This window comes from Lipotes vexillifer, unplaced genomic scaffold, assembly GCF_000442215.2.
Source record: "Lipotes vexillifer unplaced genomic scaffold, Lipotes_vexillifer_v1.1 scaffold234, whole genome shotgun sequence".
NCBI classification, from domain to species: Eukaryota; Metazoa; Chordata; class Mammalia; order Artiodactyla; family Lipotidae; genus Lipotes; species Lipotes vexillifer.
The window spans coordinates 498,895-515,399 of NW_006782612.1; the positions used below are offsets into that span (position 1 = coordinate 498,895).

At 40.2% G+C, this 16,505-nt stretch overlaps 1 protein-coding gene across 3 annotated transcripts in view; it reads left to right on the plus strand.

Moving 5' to 3' along the window:
- Positions 1-16,505, plus strand: part of AMPH (amphiphysin) — a 193,494-nt gene that overhangs the window by 132,634 nt on the left and 44,355 nt on the right. For all 3 annotated transcript variants that reach the window (XM_007455330.1, XM_007455329.1, XM_007455331.1), the window contains exons 9-11: positions 275-357; positions 3,039-3,177; positions 4,285-4,413. In XM_007455330.1, coding sequence (XP_007455392.1) covers positions 275-357; positions 3,039-3,177; positions 4,285-4,413 — 351 coding nt within the window. The remainder of the gene's footprint in view (positions 1-274; positions 358-3,038; positions 3,178-4,284; positions 4,414-16,505) is intronic.

Below are 16,505 nucleotides of genomic sequence, written 5' to 3' on the forward strand. Positions count from 1 at the left end.
TTCAGCAGGGAGGTTGTATGACTTTATCTCTAATGGAATCAATGTAAACAATAAGTTTTCCTGCTCTGGTTTGTATATATATTTGTTTATTTGTGTTTGTGGCCTGACAGTTTTGACATGAATTTTAAGTTGAACCCTACTCAGAGGTTAAATTTTCCTGGGACCATCCATACTATCATAAGATTCTTAGTTTTTCAATAAACAATTCCTTTCTGGGGTCAGTAGCCTGAATTTGCACCAGAATGACTTACAGCAGTGGCCTCTGTCCCCTTAGCTTTGCCACAAACTATACGAAGTGATGACGAAATTGGGTGACCAACACGCTGACAAGGCCTTCACCATTCAAGGAGCTCCCAGGTAGGCCATGTTCATCAGAGCCAAGTTCATGTCTGTACACCTTTAAAGCAAGGATTGTTGCAAATTCTGCAGTCTGTATCAGCCTATGGTCTTTTACTCATCCTCCAAAGATCTAAAACCAAGGAACCTCTCCATCTGGAGGCTGACGCCAGCCTTAGCTCTGTGCTTTTACATTGACTTTTAGCCTTCAGATGTATCTCCATGGACTTTTGTCATTGTCACAATAGAGTTGATATCTACCTCTCTCTGCTTTCCAGCAGTAGTGTCAGCTTTTTATATATAATTTCTTTTTTTAAAATAAATTTATTTATTTTTGGCTGCGTTGGATCTTCGTTGCTGTGCGTCGGCTTTTCTCTGGTTGCGGCGAGCGGGGGCTACTCTTCGTTGCAGTGCGCGGGCTTCAGTAGTTGTGGCACGTGGGCTCAGTAGTTGTGGCTCCCGGGCTCTAGAGCTCAGGATCAGTAGTGTTGTGGCACACGGGCTTAGTTGCTCCGCAGCATGTGGGATCTTCCCAGACCAGGGCTTGAACCCGTGTCCCCTGCATTGATTCTTAAGTGGATTCTTAACCACTGTGCCACCAGGGACGTCCCTTACATATAATTTCCAGTTGTGCACTTGTTACTTTATTTGGAGAAGAAGGGAATTCCCCAAACTCACAACAGTTAGTCCTGATACTTATTATTGGTGCTTATACCTTTAATGAATCCATTTTGGGAAAGGAGAAAGGAAGTAGGTGAGACCTCATCTTACCTCCAAACTTGACCTTGCAAGCACGGCGTTGTTTTGGTTTTGTTGAACGTTGGTTTGGTTTTATTTTGAGTACACCAGTCAGTTATACCAAAGGCTCAGTGATCCATAAGTAAATGGTCTACATTGCCAGGGTTTGGATTCACAGCAGCTTTCTCCTGCGATTTGGGAATCCCTTTTATCCATCCTCCTCAGACATTATGTACTCAAGTAGTGCAGGCTAGTGAGGCTTGGTTTGGAAGTCAGAAGACTCGGCTTTCAAGTTTCTGACTCTGCAGTTAACTTGCTGTGCCTTCCTTGAGTAAGTTCAATAACCTCTTTGGTTTAAGAGCTCTTTTTTAATCAACAGAAATAAAAATGTGCTATTGAACTAAACAGCTTCTAAGGTAATATGCAGTCCTGACATTCTGTACTTATGATTTTAACATCAGTCGATGTATACATGATACACACGCATTTATAAAAACACACATACTCTTAACACAGGCACCACCACCTCCATATATCCACCTCCGTATATTAGTGTTTGGAACTCCCCGGAAATAGGTAATTTTCTTATTTGATGCTCCTTGGTCTAGCTGTATTTGTAGTCCCTACTCTGGCTGCTATTCTAAGTGAGCATTAAGTATATTTTCTTTGTCTAAGGGAAAGAATGTTGTCTAAAAGAATACAGGAAAGGGATAGAGCTGCTGTTTCTAATACAATTATTTCAATATGAGGTTAGAAACCAAGAAAGAATTGTAATAAAGAGTATCGCAGTGACATTTGGGTGATTTAGAGATGCAGTGCATGGGAAAAGGTTGTTCCCTTACACAGAGAGGAAAGGGACAAAGGCATCTGGAAGTTGCAATGTTGCTGAATCAGATACAATGAAGAAAAAACGGGGCCACGACCACTTGACAAACGTTCTTCATTTTTTTCCATATTCCTCCGCAGAACAAGGTGGTGAGTGAGCTCAGCGGGGTCTCCATTTGGCATAGATTTGGGGGCTGTGCTTCCTAGCAGAGGCCATGATTGCTGGCACAGCCCCAATCATGCATGTGTCCGCGTCTTGTCCACGGGACCTATTCCCTCAGCCCCTTGAATACGTAGACCCTGCTGCTGTGTACGTGCTCATTTATTTGGGGGTGCAGACCTTGTTCCCTCAATCTGTAGAGTTTAGAAATTCTTAGAGAGTAGGATGTATCCCAAGTGGTGTCTTAGCCGTTGCATTTGGGCTGATGACAGGCATCTGGCCTGGTGCCAGGAATGTAGTGGGCTCTCAGGAAACAGTACAGACTCTCATCCATCACATAATATGTTTGCAGTTTCAAGCTGTCTGAGTTGAGTCATTGTGCCATAAGGTGTATAAAGAGAAATAATGAATTAATTTCTAAATGTCATCAGAAAGCACTCCTACAAAATCTTAATGAGTGCTATCCTAAGGATGCCTTTTAATACCCCATGAATCATTTCGGGGGGGGGTAGGTTTTGCTATAGATTATGCCATAGCAAGATTCTCTTAAAAATCAAAAGTAAAATTAGTTCAATTAATTCAGCTTATGTTTGGAAGATCCTTGCAGAGTCTGTCTGGCCCAGTGGAAAGAACAGGGGTTCGCATTACCAAGGCCAGAATTCAGATCCACTGAATTGCCCAGTGACTTTAGGGATCTTTATCCTCTCCGTGCCCTACTTTACTTACCTGTAAAGTGGGGACAGTCGTGCATGGGTCTTGTGATGATTGGAGATAATATATGAACGGGATCTGGCACACGGTGGACAATACATAGTACCAGTTACCACATCACCGTTGCTAATAAGCAGAATTAACAGGAAGAGGGAGTAGATAACCAGCAGTACCTGGAGTGCCTAAGTTTTTCTGTGGGAAGGAGGGCCCCTGAGAAATAAGTTCTGTTCCTCAGAAGGAGCCCTGCTTACTCTCTGTGTTCATCCAGCGACTCGGGTCCTCTCCGTATTGCAAAGACGCCATCGCCGCCCGAGGAGCCTTCACCCATCCCGAGCCCGACAGCTAGTCCAAATCACACGCTGGCACCTGCATCTCCTGCACCAGCCCGGCCTCGGTCACCCTCGCAGGTAGGAAGAGATCACGTGTATAATATTAGGGGGACTGGGAAAACCGGTGTGCAGTTGACCACACCTGGGATAATTCTATGGGGCGGGGACACTGACAAGAGTTTCCAGTCAGGCAGGTTTTGAGGTGGGAGCCTTGGGCATTGTGACCGTCACCAAGGAATCAGCTTCCTTCTCTTACTTGGATTTTTATGTTTCCTCACATACCCTCTGCCTGAGTGTGTTGAGACGTCTTTCCACAATCTCAGCTTCCTCAGGCTCGCATGCTCTCCTTTTCTCAGAATCCTGTCCTTTAAGGTTCTGTTGAATCCTACCTTTTCCAGGAAGCCTCCCTCCTGTTAGTGCTTTAGGTAACATCTGGAGCAAGAAAGGCCATGACGTGTATGTCATTTCACGTTTTTTGCATCACCCGCGGTATATTGCGCGTGCGCTCAACAAAAATGATGGAACAAGTGTTTGAGAGAAACAGAAAGGGCCAAGCAAAGACAAATACAGGGAAAAATGGCCACCCTTATCTTCCCTGCTTTTGGCAAAAATGAAATTCCTATGGGGAAACTTGAAGTCTCCAATCCAGTTCAAGCTTTCTTGTGTATGGTTGAAACTAAGGAACGTTGTACGAAGATATGAATAATGGATAGATCTCTAAAACGCTTATTTTCCAAAATACTGGAGTGCCGAGTGAGAGGTATGCTGCTTATGGTGGTCTCACTAACTCCAGTGAAAAGCTTGCTGGATGTTAGTTCTAGAATGCTAATGCACTTTTGAAGTGAGAAATCATTTTCAGTTGACTTCAGAGAAGGTACTGCCTTAGTTTAACTTGAGAGGCACAGGTACACGTGGCACCGCAGCCCTGTGTATAGCACTTGGGTTGAGATGGATGGAGCCTCATAGCCTGAATTTTTCTCATTGGGCCACTGGTTGTCAGAGCTCTGAGGGCCACCCAGGCAGGCGTTCTTTGCCCGAATCAGGTGGACTTATTTCTCTAAGCAGACCTACATTTCAATCAGCAATCAATCTGTTCCCCTAGCTCTGTTCACGTGACATTTCTGCATGTCTCCCATGCCATCTTTGCCTGAATTAACCCCTGTTGGTTTGTGTGATGCTTCTTAGACAAGGAAAGGGCCTCCTGTCCCACCGCTCCCTAAAGTCACCCCAACAAAGGAGCTGCAGCAGGAGAACATCATCAGTTTCTTCGAGGACAACTTTGTTCCGGAAATCAGTGTGACGACGCCTTCTCAGGTGAGTGCCTGATACAGAGCTGGGATGTTCACTAAAGCACCACAGCAGAGGGACTCTCAGAGCTCGTCTCTAAAGAAGGTGGCAGATGTTCAAGCCAACAGTGTAATTTTAGTTGTCATTCAGGTCTGCTTTATCAATACTTGGTGTGTCTAAAGGGTTCCCAAATGGGAGACGTGCGGTATTTGAAAAGACTCATTTTCCCCACTGTTAAGAGTTGTACATCCTTCCTATAGAAAGCTGGGAAAAATACTAAGTGTAAAGTGAAGAATTTTAATAATCCCTTAAATCATAACACTAACATAACCGCTGATGCATTTTGGTTTACTTTCTTTTAGTTATATTTTCTTTTAGTTTTATCAGTTTTGCAGCACAGAACTCGAGTTGTATTGTTATGCATTCCTGAATTTTGTGCTTCATCTTACTGAGCATTTTTTCATGTCATAATATTGTCTTTTCCAAAAAAAAAGTTTGACCGGGGTATTCTATCAGATGGATGTAGCCAACCGCTGATGGTGGTCACAGGTCACTTCCACTTTTTCTGTTACGTCACCAGCATCTTGGTGATATCAATATATATTAATACACGTTTGTGCCTTTTATCATTTCTTCCATATTGCTCCCTAGCAGAGAGTAGGAAAATGAAATTCAAAGAGGTGAATATTAAGTCTTTTGACCTTTAGCAGGAGTAAATGTATTCATTTACATGACTTGGCACCAGCGTTCCCCCTGATTTTCAAGATACCTGATTGTGTGTGTGTTCCACCTACAGCTACTCTCAGTGTTATACCTACACCTGTCCCAGTTTGGTTGTCCCATTGCCTCAAGGACTTAGTTGCTCCTAATGCCCTCAAAGCCATCTCTTTGTTAAGAGTGAATGTCCCCAGAGATGTCATGCCAATATCATTTCCTCCTGGTGTTCTCAGGGTCAGAAATAATTTTAACATTTTGCAAGGGGTGCAAACACAGCATTGTAATTACTGAGTACATCCATAACAACACTACGTATTGTATCCCAATTACAATTGCATCCTGTCGATAATAAGGGAAATAATGTGCTAAAAACAGGGAGCTCAGAAAATGAAAACTCAGAAGCAGAGAAGTGGCACATCATAATTTCTCATCTCTTTCGAGGGCATTTATGGATCAGCACGATGCTTTTAGCTGTTGTTTTCCTCCTCCTGTTGTTTGTATGAGGTGCTGAATTTGGTAAGCTAATTAGAACTTGAAATGTGATTTAGTAGCTCCTTTGAGGAGGGGGAATTGCACTTTTATCAGTGCGTGGACCAATTATATCTGTGGATGCACAGATGCCACCAGGGATAGCAGTCTTAGAGCCAAATGATCTTACCCAGCATCCGCCATGGCCCTGGCACCAAACTTGAGCAGTTTTCACTTCCAAGTTATGCTGTCCCTTTGTATTTCTAACAGCTCATTCTGTTTTTAGCTACATCACTTTAAAAGCGACAGTGTTTTAGGGTGATAATACCCTTACTCAAGTTGCTTTCACCTGGACCCCGCGAGAGCATCCTCACAATTCCATCATCAATAGAGAATGTGGCCACCTAGAAGCCGTGTGTATTTAGCTGAGGACATGTAGCAGCTGAGGCCACTGAGGTAGAGAAAACGTGACACATAGACTGGTTCTGAAGTAAAGATGGGGTTTAAAAGAGTTCTTTCTTCGAAAATGTTTTTTTTATTTGCAGTTTGCTGGCTCATATAAGGGTCCTTTACAGTGGGGGAAGAAAAAGAATCAAAGCACTTCTAAAAGTTACAGATGCCAGAAGAGGTGCCTAAGTCCTCCTAAGAGTGTTAACGTGTGCTGGTGTTGTTGAATGAGAGTGATGGGCAAAGCCAAGAGTTAGGGAGAGGAAAGGGAGAGGAAGCACCTTTCAAAGCAGAAACGTCTCCAGCTGTGGCTAATGCAGTGACACAGTTAGCTGACGGAGCCCCCTTGCCGCAGTTTGGATAGTCCGTATGCATGACACCAAGGCTGTTGGAAAGGGAAGGAAAAGCATCTCCCATTTTACAATATATATTAATACACGTTTGCGCCTTTTATCATTTCTGTTTTTTAGAACTTTGCAACAGGTTTTTATTTTTGCTTTTTATCTATTACAGTGTTTGAAACCTAAAGAAATACATTTTCTCTTCAAATTTGGATGTGTATATAAATATCATTTGTCTGGACTCAGCACACTCAATGCTATGGTTTCTTGGCCTGTATCTGCTCTGAAATCATCAAGCTTTGTCTGTCTACCAGTTATAACTTACCAGCTGGGGCATGTCCATCAGTGTGCCAGGTGACTGTGAAAGAAGTAACCTCCAGAGACATTATGGAGGTGCATTTTGGGGGGTTCAACTTCACATAGATTGTTTTCTTTTAATCTGGGAAGGAGGCAGAAAGGATTTTCTGTCATTTTCTTCTGGATATATGTGGCAACATGGTTCTAGCAGGTGGACCCCAGTATATAACTCGAAGCATTTCCATCGACTCAATGGCTGTGAGTCTCATGTCACAATAAGAGCAGGGGTGAATCAAGGATTTATATTTCAGTCTGCTTTCTCCCTTATTGAGTGATATAATCTAGCTTTATTTAATTTCACTTATTTTTTCTTTATTGAAGTATAGTTGATTTACAATGTTGTGTTAGCTTCTGGCGTACAGCAAAGTGATTCATATATATATTTATATATAAATTTTATTTTACTATTTTCAAAATGTTTAATGGGTCATTTTACATTTAACAAATAGATTTATGCCCCCAGTTTGCTATTTTTATCATTTGCATAATGGGGAAGAAAAGCATTTGTATTAATCCCACCTGGAAGCTCAAGATGTGATGCATGAAATATTCCTCATCTCTGATGGATTTGTATGTTTCATACAGCAGGATTCGTCACAGCGATAATTCTCCCTTGAGAACGTCCTGGGATTGGAAACAGAAATCCATCAGGTCTACAGAGCCCTCTAATGGCCCAAACCTTAAATGTAGCATGTGTATTTGGGAAATATATATTTCCCAGAATCTTCTCTGGAAATATCCTTATCTGCTTATAGGGAGATGCGTGCTTATCAAGACCACAGGGCTGACTTTGCTTTTCTGGTTCTGTGTTTACAAATATGGACCCGATAAAGGACAAATCCATCCCTCCATGTTTTTAACTCCCAGGAACTTAAATAGGAAGAAATCCTCTGTGTGTTTGTGTGTGTGTGTGTGTGTGTGTGTGTGTGCATGCACATACCGCATTATTCTTTCAAAACAGCATTTTCCATCTAGTCCCATGAGATGCTGTGAAAAGGGCATCTTTGATCATAGAAGGGTGGGGCCTGCATCTCCTTTTGCATTTTTCATAGTCCCTATCAGCATGTATGGGGCTCTGAGGACTTCTGCAACAAAATCTCTGTGTACTTTCTTTAAATAAGAGCTTCTCAAATAATCTCCCATTCCCCTCAAAATACTCTATTCTTAGGAAATGGATTTTTGGTAAACATTTTTAAAAAGTATTACGTCCCTGGAAACCAAATATATGGGAAATAAATAAGATTTTTACCAGAGATCAAGACCAAAAAAATACAATCATGTGTATAAATACACATAGATATATGTGTACATGCAAGGTTGTCTCCTTTTTTCTTCAAAAAATGTCCTGGAGTGTTTTCTATGCTGACCTGATTACTTAACTTTAATTCAGATATTCACCGTCCCCTTCCACCAGGCCTTTCCTTAGGGATTGTGGTCCTGGGCAAATATTTTTTTGGCGCAGGGGCTCTCCATATAAGCAGTCTGAGTCACTTGATGTGAGTGTGCCAGCAGCATCCTGGTGGCCAGTCTCACGGGACCCCGTAAGTGAAATGCCCGCCAGTGGGAAGGGTCTGCTTGCCAGCCAGCCTCTTCGCAGCAGACCTGGCCACCAAGTTCCAGGACAACCTGGTGATTTATGAACCCCAGACTCCTGGGGTATGAGATGGACCCTCCCTGTGGAGTTAGGGTGGGAGAATGCTCCAAAGTGGAACGGAAAGATGGGGGCCGGGCCCATGCAGCTCCTGGTCCAGGGGTGTCCTGCTTGGATGGCACTGCTAGCGGTAGCTGGTTCCCACAACCAGAGCGTGATCTAAAAAATTCCAAGAAAGGTGCTCGAAAGCGTGGGGACCCCTTGAGAGGCAGGGCTAGGGGCAGGGTCCCTTCTCGCCTATTTTCCTGTCAAATAGCAGTGAGGAAGAAAAGATGGCTTGTTTTTGGATTTTTTTTCATAGCAGATACCCCAACTATTTGGTCTAAATCTTTTCCCGACAATGACGTCACATATTTTCTCTCTTTGATATAGCTTTCTTGTTTACGAATCCAAAGGGATTATCTTCTGAACAGCCCAGCTTGTTCCTCGAGGCCCTCCTGTCACCCTGATGCGCGGGAAGGCAAGACATCAGCACAGCCTTTAAATCGTGTGACCGTCAGGATCACGTCAGCACTATTTACTTGGCTACTCTTAGATCTCCGTTCTCCAGCCTAAGGCTGCATCTTACATTTTAAGTTCGTGAAATCATCCTCTTTCTCCTAGCCAATCAAACTGAAATCGATTTTTCAACTTGCAAAATACGTTCACGAGACGGCCCTTTTTCATCTCCTCAATCCTGATGGGGCCAGACTGCGATTATTTACATGTGCGTCACTGGCTTCCTGGGTGTCTGTAACCTGCTCTTAAATACCGCCCTGGCTTTTCTTTTCAATGCAGCATATTTCTGGACCAGCTGCTTCTACTTTCAGTTGATATTTTTTTCAAAGTAAACATGTTAACATTCTTTGAAGACAGAAAGAATTAATAAGATGAAAATCGGAAAGAGGAAAAAAAGTGCTTTTCAAGCCCAGAGTCAGTCAGTTTGGGTTGAAATTTATTTCTTTACATATGGATATACAATAGTTGAAAAGTCTAGCATTATTCTCCTTAATTGCCTTTGTACCTTTGTGGAAAATTAGTTGTCCATATGTGTATAGTTCTATTTCTGGACTGGTTTTCCATTGATCTTTTTGCTTAGGTTTATGCCAGTACCACACTATCTTGATGGCTGTCCCTTTATACTGTCTTGAAACCAGATGGGGTTAGTCCTTCAACTTTGTTATTCTTTTTCAGAGTTGTTTCTGCTAGTCTAGGTTCTTTGAGTTTCCATATGAATTTTAGAATCAATTTGTAAGTTTCTACAAACTTTTGGGACATTGTATTAGATTTCTAGGGATGTCGTAATAAAGCACCACAAATAGCGTGGCTTAAAATAACAGGCGTTTATTCTCTCACAGTTCTGCGGTTAGAAGTCCAAGATCAAGGTGTCAGCAGGGCCGTGTTCCCTCTGAAAGGCTCTGGGGGAGGATTCTTTCTTGCACCTCTAATTTCTGTTGGTTGCTGGCAATCCTTGGTGTTCATTGGTGTGTAGACCCATCATTCCACTCTCTGCCTCTGTCATCACACTGCATTTTCCCTGTGTGTCTGTGTGCTCTGTATCTTCACATGGCATTGTCTTTGTGTCTTTATATCCAGAATATAAGGACACCAGCTATTGCATTAAGGCCCATCCTAATCCAGTACGATCTCATGTTATTTTCATTACATCTGCAAAGAATCTATTGCCAAATAAGGTCACATTCAGAGGTTTCTGATGGACGTGAATTTTACAGGGGACTGGGTGGGCACAGTATTCAACCCAATACAGATGATTGGAATTGCATTGATTCTGTAGATCAATTTGGGGAGCATTGACATCTTAATAATATTGAGTTGTCTGACCCATAAACACAATATCTCTCTCCCTTTATTAAGATCTTTAACTTATCTTTGCTTTGTTTTGTAGTATTCAGTATACAAGCATTTCACATCTTTTGTTGGGTGGTTTATCCCTAAATATTTCGTATTTTTAGTGTGACTGTAAATCATATTATAAAAATTTCAGTTTCTGGGTTTTTATACTGTTATATGTAAATATAACTGATTTTTGTATATTGAGGCTGTATCCTGCAGCCTTGTTAAACTCAATATTAGTTCCTTAGCTTTTTTGCAGATTTCACTGGATTTTCTATATAGGTGATTGTATCTTCTGTGAATAAAGATAGTATTATTTCCTCCTTTCTAAATTGGATGCCCTTTATTTCTTTTTCCTGCCTTATCTCACTGTCTAGTACTGCCAGTATAATGTCGAAAAGAAGTGGTGAAGGAGTTGTCCTTGCCCTGATCTTAGGGGAAAAGCATCCAGTCTTCTGTTATTGAGCATGATGATAGCTGTAGGTTTTTGTAGATACCCTTTATCAGGCTGAGGAAGTTGACTTTTTTAACCTACCTTGTTCAGAGTTTTGGACAGGGCTGGAGGTGGATCTTTTCAAATACTTTCTCTACACTATTAAGATGATCATATGAGTTTTCTTTTTTAATTTGTTAATGTGATGAATTATATTCACTGGTTTTCACATGGTAAATCAATCATGCATTCCTGAGATAAATTCCATTTGGTCATGATGCATTATACTTGTATACATATTTTTATTCAATTTGACAAAGCTTTTTCTAGAGTTTTTCTGTCTATATTCATGAGGTTTATTAGTCCGCAGGGTGTTTTTTTAAAACAACATCTTTGTCTGATTTTAGTACCAGGGTAATGCTTGCCTCATAGAATGAATTGGGAAGTATTCCCTCATCTTCAATTTTCCAGGAAAGAGTATATGGGACTGGTATTTTTTCTTCCTTAAATGTGTGGTAGAATTCACCAGAGAAGCCATCTGGGCCTGAAGGGTTGTTATTACTATTATTATTATTATTAATGGGCAAATGTCTTAAACTATAAATGCAATTCATTTAATTGATATAGAGCAATTCAAGTCATTTCTTTTTGAGTAAGCCTTGTGAGTTTGTGTTTCTTAAGAAATTTGTCTGTTTCTTCTAAGTTGTCAAATGTATTGGAATAAAGTGGTTCATAATATTTCCTTAATATTCTTTCTAATGTCTGTGGCTCTGGCCCCGCTCTCATTTCTTTTTCTTTTTTTAAAATTTATTTATTTATTTATTTATTTTTGGCTGCCTTGGGTCTTCATTGCTGCATACGGGCTTTCTTTAGTTGTGGTGAGCGGGGTCTACTCTTCGTTGCGGTGCGTGGGCTTCTCATCGCGGTGGCTTCGCTTGTTGTGGAGCCTGTGCTGTAGGCTCACAGGCTTCAGGGATTGTGGCTCGCGGGCTCTAGAGTGTAGGCTCAGTAGTTGTGGCACACAGGCTTAGTTGCTCCGCGGCATGTGGGATCTTCCCGGACCAGGGCTCGAGCCCATGTCCTGTGTATTGGCAGGCGGATTCTTAACCACTATGCCACCGGAGAAGCCCCCTCATTTCTGATATTGATAATTTGTGCACTCTCTCTATCATCTTTTTACCCTTGATCAGTCTGGCTAGAGATTTATCAATTTTATTAATCTTCTCAAAGATTAAAACTATCTTTTTGATTTTATTGATATTCATATTTTCTCTCTCTTTCTTGTCTTCTATTTCATTAATTTCCACTTTGATCTGTATAATTTTCCCCATTTTTATTTAGGGTTTTATTTGCTGTGTGTATTTATTTCCCCCTAGTAGAGGCTGAGGTTTACTAATTTGAGACCTTTCTTCTTTTCTTAAATAGGGGTTTAGTGCTGTAAATTTCCCCCCAAGTACTGCTTTAGCAGCACCTCACAAATTTTGTTGTGCTGTTTTCATTTTCGTTCAGTTCAAAGTATTTTCTAATTTCCACTATGATTTCTTCAACTCATCAGGTTATTAATAAAGTGTTATTTTTGTCCAAATATTGGAGGATTTTCCAGAGATAATTATGTCACTGATTTCTAACTTAATTCCAATGAACTCAGAGAACATACTTTGTATGACTTGAATATTTTGAAGTATATTGAGACCTGTTTTATGCCCCTGGAATATTGTCTACCATGTTTCATGTGTACACAGAAAGAAAATGTATTCTGTTATTGTGTGGAATGCTAAGTGTGAATTAGGTCAAATTGGGTCATGGTGTTGCCTATGTCTTCTGTAACCTTGTTTATTTTCTCTCTACTTGTTCTACTATTACAAATTAACTATTGAAATTTCTTCTACAAAATTATGCATTTTTCTATTTCATTTTGCTGCTTTCTTGGTTCTTGTTTCATGTATTTTGAAGCTCTATAATTGAATATACAAATGTTTGGGAATTGACTCCTTTTTATATTGGGAAATTACCTTCTTTATCCCTGATAATACTTTTTGATATGAAATATACTTTGTTTGATGTTAATATAACTATTCTAGCTTTCTTTTTGTTAAGTTGGCATCCTATAGCTTTTTCCATCCTTTTACTTTTAACTCTTTGTGTCTTTATATTTAAAGTTAGTTTCTTGTAGGCAGTATCTAGTTGAGTCTTGCTCTTTTTAAATTCAACCTGACAATCTCTGCCTTTCATTATATTATATAGACCATTTTCATTCAAGGTGATTATTCATACGGTGAAGTCTAAATCTAGCACCTTGATTTTTTTTTTTTCTATTATCCCATCTGTTTTAACCCTTCCACCTCATTTATCTTCTTTTGGATTAATCCATCATTTTTAATATTCTCCTTTATTTCTTTTGTTTATTAGCTTTAACTTATTATTTTGTTATTTTAGTGGCTGCTTTAGGGCTTAAATAACTTCTCACAGTCTACCTCCAAACAGTAGTATACCATTTCAGGTATAGTGTAAAAACCTCACAATCGTATACTTACATTTCTTCCCTTCTGGTTTTTGTGCTATTTTGTCATGGAGTTTACTTTTTAATGTGAAGTAACTTCACACTACTTTATTATTTTTTAAGCAATCAATTAGCTTTTAAGGAGATTTAATAATAACTAAAGTCATATGTTCTTACCTATGTAGTTACCATTTCTGATGCTCTTCACTCCTTTATGTGGATCCATATTTCCATGTGATAGCATTTCTTCTGCCTGAAAAATGTTCTTTCACATTAGTTCTAGGGCAGATCTGATGGTGCTAAATTCTCTCTGTTTTTGTATGTCTGGAAAAACTCTCCATCTCATTTTTGTGTTTTAAAAATAGTTTCAAGAGGCACAGAATTCTAGGTTGGCAGTTTCTTCCTCTCGGTACTTCAAAGACATTGATTCTCTGTCTTTTTGCTTGCATTATTTCTAGTGATAAATCTGCTGTTATTCTTATGTCATTCCTTGTAAGTGACATGTCTTTTTTTGCCTGACCACATTTAAGAATTTCTTTTTAATGCTAGTGTTGAGAAATTAGTTATGATGGGCCCAGTTATGATGCTCCATGTGTCTCCCATCCTCTTTGGCCAGTGGCTACACAAAGCTTGTAGTTTTCATGGTGAATGGCAGGAATCCAAAGAAAGCAAGTCAACCATGCAAGCACATTTCAAGCCTTTTCTTGCATTATGTTCACTAACATCCCTTGGCCAAAGCATGACGCATGGTCACCCCCAAGTCAAGGCATAAGGAAGTGAACTCCATCTGTCATGAGGCCAGGGCAGGGCTAGGCCTAAGGATTATGCTCAATTGTACACTATATTGGAGGAAGTCCCGTACCTTAATTGTAAACTTAAGATGTCATTAGCAGAAGACACTTCATGAAATACAGCATAGAAGACTATTATAATTGGTAGTTATTTCCCATTGGATATTTTTCCTCAGTGTGGTTTCACATCTAGTCTCCTTTCTTAGGTACACATCCCAGGTCATCTCTTCTAGACTTTGGATGGTAAAACAGTAGTTGGGATCAAGCTCCCAAAAAGCTTAAGAATGTTGGGACGGCATCAGATCTACTCCAGTGGTGATGCAGGTGTGAGGAATGAGAAAGGATTAGTTTTCTTTTGTTACGTTAAGGGAAATTACATGTCACTATGTTTAGACATGGAATGACAGCACTGTGAGTACTTCCGTGCCCTTTTATAAAGGAATACTGCCTAAACAGGCAACCCTATTTTGCTCTTTTTGTAGCTCTATTAAATTACTCTTTGATTATGAGTGCCTTAAGGGATAACTGTCAAGTCTAAGGGAGAAAAACCAAATAGAGATTGAGCCTGAAGAAGCCAGTTACACATTTTGAAGGCAGGCAAACTGGTATGATGGATATTTGATGACAGTAATTTTACACAGACATCATTACTAATAGTAGTAACAATATGGCTTCCACTTCCATTTCGAGTATCTCTAATATATTATATTCAGTGCATTTCTTGTCTTTATTACTCATGGTAGTCTTACTGGGTATTATTATTCTCATTTTATGCATGAAGAAATGGAGGCTCCAAGAAGCTGAATTAACTGCCCAGTGAGAGACAGCAAGCAAGTGGCAAAATTGGGGTGCAAACCCAGATTTATTTCGATCAAAGTCAAAGCATAATTGACTAACTTTTTTAATCCTTGACCTCTAAATTCCCATTTGAGCTTCCTTAAGGGGATCTATTTGGCTCCTAAGGGACCAATGGACATGTTTGTGTGGCCTCAATTTTTCTGGAGAACAAGAAGAATGTCAAGAATTCCTTTGCACATCTCAGGGGTCCCTAAGATGTGGGACGGGATCTCTGCAGCAGCCTGGAATAGCATTGGAATCACAGGACGGTAGATAACCTGATTCAGCCCATTCTCTTCATCTCCAAATGGGAAAATGATGCCTCTTGAAAATGATCTACCTCTTGATTTTTTTTTTTTAAGGATTCGCGGCGCAGGTTAAATGCAGTTTGGGGAATACAATAAAGTAATTCTTTAAAGGCAACGAAGTGCATTCCTCTGAGTTAATGTTCATATGTGTCAAGTTCTCAGAGCAGTGTGCATCCTAAATGTAATTTAAGTGTTTGCAAAATCTTAAAAATATAACTTGTACCAGTATACAAGTTGATGAAAAACAAAACTCATGCAGATTTTGAATAGGGGCTGAGGGAATCTGTTGACAGTTTTGTGATTGTAATTATTAAAGAAAGAGAGATCGCAGAAGAGCATTATCCTTGTCAAATTTAAAAGTATACATGAGGAATAATTGTGCTGCGAAATAGATAATTCAAGACTAACAGCAGGATATATAAGCAGATTTCCTCCTACAAGGAGTGTGGATATACTAAAAAAAAATGTATTATCTGTTCTGCCCCCAGGCTTTTCATACATTTCTGAATTTTTAAGTTTTATGTCTATGATCAACATTAATTAAAATAACTCTTGTTCTTTAAATTTTTTCTCTAAACATCTCTATTTTTATATAATACTTTATCCATTGTGCCCTTTCAATTTCTAGGCAACAGATGGTCAGAATTGAAGCTTATATCAAATACCAAACATATGTAACTCGAATTGTGTGAAAACTGACCCCAATTCTCTCCACTGTGGTACAGTTTATGAGGGCTTATTACAGCTTTGACCTTTACTGTGTAACCTGAGTCTGGGTTAGACCAACTTCAAGGCCATGCTATGTCATGATCTCACAGTAAATGTGTGTTGCTGGTATAGTGGTAAGCATAGCTGCCTTCCACAGTAAATGAACTAATGTTAGTGCTCAGTATTATAATTTATTTTATTATTTTTTTTTGTGTGTGGTACGCGGGCCTCTCACTGCCGTGGCCTCTCCTGCGGCGGAGCACAGGCTCCGGACGCGCAGGCTCAGCGGCCATGGCCCACGGGCCCAGCCACTCCGCGGCACGCAGGATCCTCCCGGACCGGGGCACAAACCTGTGTCCCCTGCATCGGCAGGCGGACTCCCAACCACTGCGCCACCAGGGGAGCCCTATAATTATTTTTGCTATTGTTATAACAGGACTTTCATTCTCTACTTGGTTTTCTTTCTAATCTAAAAATGTTCTTGGGGTAGGAGCTCATTTTGCGTTGAAAACTGGGGGACGTGTTTTTCTCTCTTTTGCTCCCTCAGAAACACAGTTGGGACAAACAGTATTATGGATGAAGAGTGGATCACATGATAACTGAAACCAGGGGTGGGGTATCTCTGAGGGGAAGAGGCAGGTGGGATGAGATCACAGTAGACAACAATCCCTGCCTTTTTTTTTTTTTTAATGAATTTATTTATTTATTTATTTATTTATTTATTTATT